The sequence below is a fragment of the Thermobia domestica genome, chromosome 2 (genome assembly GCF_964235325.1).
Source record: "Thermobia domestica chromosome 2, izTheDome1.hap1.1, whole genome shotgun sequence".
Classification (NCBI taxonomy): domain Eukaryota; kingdom Metazoa; phylum Arthropoda; class Insecta; order Zygentoma; family Lepismatidae; genus Thermobia; species Thermobia domestica.
The window spans coordinates 270317934-270328284 of NC_137455.1; the positions used below are offsets into that span (position 1 = coordinate 270317934).

Sequence of the window (10351 nt, forward strand, 5' to 3'; positions counted from 1 at the left end):
ATTCGAAACGATAGAATGTTACAAAAACCTCATGTCTAGAATTCGCTCAAGATACGTTGAACAGTTTGGCCTCTATTTGTGTGCATGTAAAAGCGTGACGAACCGACAGATGAACAGATGGATAGACATGGAAAAATCATTTTTTCAATATGTAGGTGCTATGAAACTTGAATTCATTGAAGTCTCAAATTCGATTTTTATCGCTGTCACCACAATTTCTTCTTTCGTCGCTCGAATGTGAAAACGAATAGGCCTACACCGACAAGTAAGGTGATAATTTGTAATCCCAAAAAATTAATGAGTTACGTTTAATGTGTTGACATGCTAGGAAAAAAAACGCTTATGCCTGTTTGTTGTATGATTTTAATATCAGTTTTTCACGTTATTGTATAATTTAGAAGAATGGTATGATTATCGTTCATATCCATGCTATTTTGGAAGCGTTCGTATTCCACACAAATAGATATGTATAATTTAGTTTTGTTCAAAGGAAGCATTCTTTATTCCTTACACAGACTTATGATTGCATTTCTTGCTTTTATGGATATGAAAACAAGAAAGAGAGAAAGTCAATACTCTAAAAAGAAAAACAAAAACACATAAGAACGATAATTTGACAACTTTTGAACGATAATTTGGTCAGCTGTGCAAAAACGGCTAGGGAAGAAGTAAGCATACAAGACCATAAACTGAAAACAATCGTTGTTACCAATAGTACTTCAATCCTGAATAAATACATCGATTAAAGGACACCATCAATAAGTTATTTCGTTATTATATCGTTTCTGTTGTTATTAACATGGGAAATATACACTTCCTATAATGTTTTGTAAGAAATAAATAAAAAGATGACACGGGATGGGATTCGATCTGGTGTCAAAACAGTATAAGAGCTACTAGTCCGCCATTCTACCCACATAACCACAGAGACTACGTTTTGTTTGCTTTCTTTTTCTTAACAAATAAATGGTGCGAGTCATTTCCAACCTTAAGACAAGAGTTTTCCTGTTTGTTTCTATGTTTTCGTACATCTTGATTACAGAAGCTAATTTATATTTGGCAGACAATTGAGACACTAGGTTTAAACAAATAAAGACAATATTTTACTTCACTTTCAAGTTCCTTGATCCAACTGGAAGTTGTGAAATTCCTACTGCAATTGTGCTGTGCTACTGCAAAAATCCCTCGAAAGCATGATTGCCAGTATACACTAAACCGAGCATAATTTTATTTTTTGTTTATATTTTTATTATTTTATATTATTTGGAAATATCTTCTTAGATGGATTGCTTTCTGTTATCACCACTTACTGATAACTGAATTTTACCCATCAACGTAAGGAAAATGGAGTAAATCCGAAAATTCGTGAGTTACGTTTTATATATATATATATATATATATATATATATATATATATATAGCATGTGGCTACAACATATGCCTACCATACAGTACAAGTTGTATCTGAGCAGGACTCGCAGATTTGCGTACATAGACGTTGACCGAGGCAGTTTTGAACAGCTGTTATAGTACCGTGTGTTTGAGGGAAGCCTTTCTCTGTATTATCAATAGATACTGGTGGTGGTAGAGCATAAGAGGCGTCATCTTATAGTAGGCATACCATCCGTTCATAGATAGCGGCTTAGATTTCTGGGCTTTAGAAATCTAAGGCCATTTAGCCCTTCATGATTTGAGAGATGACGTCCCTCGACGAGCACACAATCCGGGGAAAGGGAAGCAAGAAAGGATTGGGAAAGGAAGGATGCGGCCTGGGACCTATAAGCTAGGTACCACCCTGGCATTTGCTTGGTGTAAATGAGGAAAACCTCATTCAGGGTGGCTGTCTGAAAAAGCGTGTTACACTTTTTCGACCTAGTGCCCCCACCGGGCATCGAACCCAGGACCGCTCGCGCCGAAGGCGAGAGCATCAGCGACTACGCTGCGTGGTTCCACTAGGAGGCAAGAAAGTTATTGAGGTAGCTAACATCGCGTGCACGTGCACATATATACAACAGCACTGTTTCCCAAATTGCACATCGGCACCCTGGTGCGTCTTTGATGACTTACAGGTGTGCCGCGAAATATTTCGAGAGTTTCCCTGAGATTATACTTAGTCTGCGTTGTTTCCAGCTTCAACTATACTTTACTAAAAATAGTAAGTATCTGTATTAGTAAAAATTCATTTATATTATGTATGTCTTACAAGAGTGTTTCCCAACTGTAAAATGTATTTTTAAAAAATTATGAAAGAAGATTCAGGTAGCTCCTCTGTTGATGTAACACATTCCAAAGTTGTAACTGCTAATGGGCATATATCATAAAGTTGTGGCACAGTAATTATTCGAGAAACATGAATCCAGACAATAATTTTAAGATTAATGTAAGCATCTTCAAATGTACTCAAACAGTCTGATAAATTATGGTAACATTATACGTACTAATCCCGTACCTTACCTAAAACGTCAAATTATTACATAAATAGTATAACTGGATTTCTAACTCACTAACTCTATGGTCTATGGAACTCGAAGATTCAATGCTGCGTTCACAAAACCTTCAGTTGACTTCTGGTTTAGCCAACTGGACCCAGTTTCTACTTTGTATTCCTATTTTCTGCGATATCCGTCTTAATGTTGTCCTTCCATCTGAGCCTAGGTCTTCGTATTAGTCGTTTTCCGATTGGACTTCCAGTTAAAACTTTGAAGGCATTCCTACTTTGTTTCATTCTATCTACATGACCTTCCCACCCCACTTGAGCCGCCTAGACTTGATGACCCTAACAATGTTCGATAAAGGTATAAATTATGTAGTTCCTCGTTATGAAGTTTCCTCCATTCTCCATTCTTGAGTCCGAATATTCGATTCAGGATTTTATTCTTATATACTTTCAGTCTGCGTTCTTCCCTCAGAGTAAGCGACCATGTTTCGCAACCATACAGCACAAGAGGCATGATTATCGTTTTATATATTTTAATTTCATATTCCTCGACAGAATTCGCGACGACAAAAGTTTTGAACTTGATAGTAACGCGAATTCCCCGTTTTAAGTCGACATTTAATTTCTTCGCAGATATGATTTTGGTCTGTTAATATTGATCTTAGATATTTGAAAGTATCCACTTTGTTCTGCAAAGGTTTAATAAGACCTCTGTATTTCTTTCTATTGTTCTCCTATCAGATTTACATCATCAGCATACGCCATAACCTGATAAATACCATTCAGCTCTAGTCTCTGGTTGCTAACATTGATTTTCCTTATAGCATAGTTGAAAACAAAGTTGAATAGTAATAGCGACTTGGCATCTCCTTGTTTCAGGCCATTCGTGACGTGAAAGCTCGTGGACCAGTACTACTCGGACTTCATTTAAACACATCTTGATTAATCTAACTAGCTTTTTCGGTATTCCAAATTCTGTAAGAATGTCGTACAATGAATTCAGCGTGTAGTTTATAAATTATAACAAGGTAACGAGAATAATCTCTGAGCTATACTTCCATCTTAGTTTTGAAATGCATCAGATTGCGATCTTGCAGTTGGCATTTGAACGGTTCAGTTTCATTCAGGGGAAGTTTACATGTATCTAAACAAATATGCACTTGATGGACTTTTTTTGACTGAAACTTCAAGTAAAGTTTGTACAAGTGATAAGAGAGGCAAGATCTCATCCATTTTGTACCCTTCAACTCGAGTACTGGCTTACACTTAGTTTTCATGAACTCTTTAGTTTCAGTTCAAAAATACGTGTGAGCTTTTCAGAGCGGCTCAACCATTGCACATCATAAAAATAGATAGCATCACTATGTCCGAATCTCATTCGGTTTATAGGTAATTTTGAAATTACCGATGGTTCAAAGCCTAAGCTTAGATAAAGTTTACAGTAGCAATTATGACTTTTATTACATTATCAAACTCAATATATTTTGCATAGTGATTTTCTGGTCAATTAATGTAATGATACCTGATGAAACAGGAACACTTCTGCTCTTGTCTCAAAAGCGTCAGAAATCCAAAATTCTTGCCGACCACACTTGGAATTTCATCCATCGTTGCTGCTACGATGTCTTAATTACGTGCTCAAAGATAAACTTATTCTCTTGAAAGTGTTATTCTTATTGAACACACATTCCACATATGCTAAAGGAGATTCTTTCATGAATTCTCCATCGGAAGAAAGTTCCTAATTTTTCGATTTTTTTTAGCGATTACAAAATTAGCTGTTCCCACACTGTTAGCATCATCAGACAGATACTTGAATACAAAATGCCAAAATTCATATATTTTTTTCAGAATATATATATGCTTTTATTCATAAAGCAGGGTTTCTACTGGTCAGAGAAGTCAGGGAAAATGGTACAGGTCAGGGAAGATCAGGGGAAAAGACTGGAAATCAGGTTAGTCGACCATTATATGGGACGTTGCTCAGATTTTTATGGGAGGTAAATGGAATGTACGTATGAACAATTGATTACTATTTGTCTGTATAGAGTAATTGTTGTAATATATAAATATTCACCGTTATTTATTCCTTATTTGTATGTCAACGTCATCCGACACCTGTCATGAAAGTCAGGGAATTTCATGCCAAAGTTCAGGGAAATAGATTTCTCCAGATCAGTAGGAACCCTGTAATGTCTTTTCAAGTTATACTCTTGAATAGCCGAAACACTTTCTTGACAAACTAAGAAACCGGGCATTATTTTCAACAAAGAAATATAGTGCCATCAGACGTACTGTACTGTATTCATGTTTTCTTACCCACTTGCAGTCCTCGTCAGATGCCTACCGCTTAATGCTGTGTATAAATGTAAATTAAATGAAAAACTCTCAAAACAAATATGTAAAACACACCACTGAACCGGAATGATATAGCAAAGGCTATGAGCAACAATAGACGACTCGGAAAAAAATCGCGAGCAGAAATAATGATGGGGTGGAAGCAAAGGTTGTGAGCGACATAGGAGTTCGGGAGAATCACGCTCACGCAAGGGTGGAATACCTTTAGCGTTGTAAATGCACACATAGTAATACACAAAATCTTCTGTTATAAAATCAGAATTGAGATTTCGTACAGAAAAGCACAGGCTTGGAATAATGTAACATAACACTAGCGTTATACTACAGTCACAATTTCAATTATCAACATTACTATATTGAAGTACGTTACATTTTAGATGAAATACTCAAAATGCTACCATACTAAGCAAATCTTACGATTACATAAATCAAGTAGCATGTCACTGAACTGTGTTCGTATTCCATCTTTCAGTTCATTAATATTGCGGGTTTTGCCCTTATGCACACAATCTTTAAAAGCAGCTTTAAAAAAAACCGAGCGGAACTAGGATCAGGGATAGAGGCGAGTACTCCAGTGGACCTTGTTTGTCAACCTATCCAAACATTCTCTAACGCACAATGCATAATGGTGGTGCGTCGTCCACCGTCCAGCTGAAAGTAAATTTCAATGTCATGTTTAACTCTAGGTCCAAGAGTTAGCTACATCAGTAGTTATTCTAATAAACATTACTATCAAGAAACAATGGCCTCCTAGTTATTCCCGTGACATGTGTCATTGGCCAGTTGTGATGGTCGTTCAGTTTTAAGCTTTGGTCCGACCACAATATCTTCGTTCGAAAGTTTTTATTCTTAATTAATTTGGGCAGAAAACTTTCACAAAATATTATCCATATCCCATTCTTTAAGAATTGGAACAAATTTGACTTCGTTGTTAATCTTGTCCAGTAACCTTCTGTCATTGGTATGAAATTCTCCAGAGAAACATTTTCTAGACTTATAGAGCTTGACAACAATGATCCTCGTAATTTATCAAACTTTTGTCGTATCGTTTCTGCAAGACTTTGTCTGACTTTTTAGCATCATGCACACTGCCACTACCAATTGCCTCATTTTCTGATCAGTCTTTTGACGTTATGACTTTGTAACAGTTGAATGTTAAATTTGGAACACCAAGTTTACTACGTTCGTTACAATTACAGATTTGCGTCAATATACAGTTTATTATATAGTACTTCAAAAAGGACGGTATTTCTGCTTGACCCTGTATTAAGACATTTTAGATTTTAAAATAAAGTTCTCTCAGCATTCGTTTGCCTTTTATTCTGTAATACTTTTATATTTGTCAACTTTAAACTGAACGTATTTAGATAAAGAACAAGTATTTTTTAATTCTGTATTTTACATGGTAATTTCCATGATAAAGATCTAGTCTAGTATGTGTTTGTTTTCATTCACTTATCAGATATGTATTTTGGATTCATGTGTGTGTGTGTATGTAAATGTATATCAGGAATCTTAAATCGTATTGTTTTTAATTGTTTTATTATTTAATCAGAAAACTAGCAACAACAAACATGGAAGGCTTTCCCATAAAGAAGAAGAAACAAATGGTTATGGTATGATCTGTTCTTCAGAACAATCGCCAAACTTCAGTACGGAAACAGAAACAGTTGGGAAAAAATGTTAAGAAATATGTTGGAGGTAAATTATGCAAAAGTGGTCTCTGCATTGTAACACGTAAGGCGAAACAGAAACAAACACATTCAGAAGTACGTGAAACTGATAGACTACCAATATGTCAAGAAATTAATAATGAAGAAAGTTTTTGGAACAAGAACTGGCATGTTTCGAAAACTAGGAACTTGAAACAACGTACAATACAATACAAGCACATTTGTGATTATTGTGGCAAGTCTTTTATGGACAGGGGAAAGTTGAATCGTCATTTGAATACACATAATAAAGAAAAAGTGTTCCTTTGCGAGGTTTGCACCAAGACTTTTAAAAGAAGTGAACTTCTAAGACGCCATCGAAAAATGCATAGTAAAGAAGAAGTGTTTTCTTGTGACATTTGTATCAAGACTTTTGTCGGAACTGAATCGTTGAGAAACCACCTAATATCACATTCGGATGTTAAAGCCTACAGTTGTGAACACTGCGAAAAATATTTTATACGAAGAGATTATTTGGTTCGCCATATCAAGACGCACACAGGAGAAAAAAGCAATATATGTTCGTGTTGCGGTAAGAGTTTTTTACAAAGCGGAGATTTAAGGCGTCATTTGAAAACACACAAGACCAATGAGATAAACCATGTTTGTCATATTTGTAATAAATCACTTTCCCGAGCAGATTCTTTAGAACGTCATTTACTTAGGCATTCACGTAAAAGGTCAATTGTGTGTCATTTTTGCAAAAAACTCTTCTCAAGAAAAGACTATTTGAGTGTCCACATCAGAAAGATGCATTTAGAAGGAGAGCCTTTCAGGCACTCAGATAGAGAGCCATTCACTTGTCATTTTTGCGAAAAGTCATACCCAGAGAAAGACTCTTTGAGAAGGCACATAAAGAGACATTTAGAAAAAAAGCATTCTGTGCGGTAGCAGTATATTATGTGTTCATTTACTTAAGTTAGAAATGTAAAAATAATACAGTGATTCAATTTGCGTAGGTCTTTTATTTATATTGAATATTTCGTTTTTATGAATTCTATTATCATTATTAGGTAACACTTCATCTAGTAAGTATGTGCTGAAATTATCTAAAAAATGCCTGCCTTTCCATACTTTTACTTCTAACGTCTAGTTCTGATTTTGCCGATATACCGTTCAAGTTGCAGATTATATCGTTCAAGAAAGAAAGAAAAAAATACTAAAAGCAGTTGCTTTGGTGAACTTTTCACTTGGAGCAATTACCGCTTTCTTGTTCCTAATGACAATAATTTTGTGTTTCAAAAGGAGGTAAAAAGTTCACAAATTTCAAACAATATCAAAATGTATGAATCACCACCTAAGAATAAAGAAGCTAATACCAAGATACAGAGAATATAAAAGACTTATGCAGATCAATGTTTCATTAGAGACGAACAAGAATTACAGTTACTTCATATCAGAAGTGTCATCATGTAATGCAAATTTGTAAGACATGTATTTTCTTTAGTCTGTTGTAGTTTATTTTTAGAGTATGGTACAGAAAATATTTCGATTTTGGTTTTGATATCAAAAGTATACATTTTCTTGCACTGGAATTAAAGATAGAAATAATATTTCCAAATCTATAATTGTTTAATGTATATAATAATAATGTGCTGTACTATATGTATAATTATAATATTAATAATGTAAAATTCTTATGGTATGAAATAAAATCAACGAATTTTTAATTTTAAAAGTATTTTAAAATTAACATCTTGTCAGTTTTTGCGATGTATTAAAAGAAACGCAAGACATACTTCAGCCTTTAACATGGGCGTCAGTAGGATGGGGTGAAAAGGGTTAGTCGATATTCCCATTCCGTCCCCTTCTGGAAATCTAATTATCTTCGAAATGAATATATATATATATATATATCCGTTTCGAAGATAATACAGGGTGATTTTTTTTTAAAGACATACGGATTTCATTAGGGTCTAGAATTTCTAAGTGAAGTCCGATTTTCATGCGGTTTGTGGCAAATGATCAAGAAAGGATGGGAGAGTTATGGAACTATGGTTACTGGTTTAAATTCAAACGTGGTAATATCGGCCACGCTTCAAGAAAAACAGCAAATATTCGCCAGTGTACCTTACAATTGGAATGAGGTGCGGTGCGATGTGGAGATTTGAGTTCTTCGTTAGATAGCAAACTCGCTAAAATCAGTAACAAATAGGATACTGAGTCTTTGTATTGGGAATTGTGCTGTACAGTTCTTTACTACTGTGTGTGATCAGGACACTAAGATTAGTGTACTCTTTGGAGCAACATGAATTCATTGTTAAAATTTTTTAGAGAACGGAATCTATTGTTGGTACACAAAGGGCATTTAGAAACAATTTTACCACAGGTCCTGCTCCAGACAGGAACATAATATAGCCGCTAGTGAATAAATTGGAAGAAACGGGATCGCTTCTGCGTGGGACGGGGAAGCATCAGACTCCGAAGCCAGGTGTTCTGCAAGATGTCAAGTTTCGATTCATTAGGTCGCCCAAGAAATCTCTGTCGTTTGTCACAAGAAACCGGCTATAGCTACTCAACATGTGATTTATGGTGTTACCACTAACACTTAATTTGTATTCTGCAATTTCGCTTCAAAAATCAAAAACCTCATTCCAATTGTAAGGTACACTGGCAAATATTTGCTGTTTTTCTTGATGCGTGTTTGATATTATCCCGGATGAATTTAAACCAGTAAACATAAATCTCCTATCCTTCTTTGATCATTTGCCACAAACTGCCTGAAAATCGAACTTCAGTTAGAAATCCGTAAGTTTTAAAAAAATTACCCTGTATAAATACGTGTTTACACATGTATTTTCAACAGAAACAATCTTATAATCAGGAAATAGTGTAGTGCATACATATTTACATATTTACTTTAGATGTTATGTTTTCTTAATACTTCATGAGAATTTCAGTTTGCAAGCCTTCCAAACCTTCTTCTTGAAAGAATCAAACAATACAGGGATCCTTAATCCTTCCCATAGAAAGTTAAGAATAGCCTTTTAAACTTTTGGTATGATTTCCTTAGACAACGCAATGAAAGTACTGACTTCACTTATTAACAAGATCTACCTAAGTGGAGAATGGCCAAAGGATTTTCTTGGTGTTACAATGATTGCATTGCCCAAGAAAAAACAAACAAAGAAGTGCAGCGATCACAGAACCATTAGCCTGATTTCCCACACTGAAAAGATCATTGCACGCATTTTGAACAGGCGACTGGAAAGTAAGATAGATGAGAGGTTAGAAGAAGATCAATTTGGATTCCGGAAAGGAAGACACCAGAGATGCTATTGGATTGAAAAGAATTATATCAGAAAGAATTCTTGATGTAAAGGAAAAGTTGTGTGTGTGCTTCATCGACTGGCGAAATGCTTTCGACCGAGTCAATCGGACGAAACTTCTGCAAATACTTAAAGAAATCGGAGTCAACTGGAGAGATCGACGACTCATTCAGAACTTGTACATAGGACAACGAGTGAAGTTGCGCTTGAATGATGGAGAAACCAATAGTGTGGAGATTGAAAGAGGAGTCAGACAAGAATGTAGTTTGTCGCCCCAATTATTCAACATTTATAGTGAATGTTTAATAAAGACAGCATTAATGGGAATTGGAGATTTCAAGATTGGAGGGCAGATCATTAACAAGATCAGGTATGCTGATGATACAGTTATAATAGCTAAAACCGAAGGAGGACTACAGGAGATGATTAACAAAGTAGTTGACACTAGAAAACTGTATGGAATGGAAATTAACATCGAAAAGTCGAAAGTCATGAGAATATCCCGTGGAAACACGCCCTTACGGATCAGAGTAAAACAAAGAGAACTTGAAGAGGTTGATAATTTCAAGTATCTG

General features: G+C 35.3%; 1 protein-coding gene across 8 annotated transcripts in view; it reads left to right on the forward strand.

Annotated features, from left to right (window-relative positions):
• The window catches only part of LOC145678494 (uncharacterized), a 60109-nt gene that overhangs the window by 27875 nt on the left and 21883 nt on the right, over positions 1-10351 (forward strand). The window contains exon 3 of one of the 8 annotated variants that reach the window (XM_081748703.1): positions 6351-7459. The exons of the other annotated variants lie outside the window; for them this stretch is intronic. Coding sequence (XP_081604829.1) covers positions 6351-6417 — 67 coding nt within the window. The 3' untranslated portion in view covers positions 6418-7459. Of the gene's footprint in view, positions 1-6350; positions 7460-10351 lie in introns of those variants that run through there. 8 annotated transcript variants of the gene reach the window in all.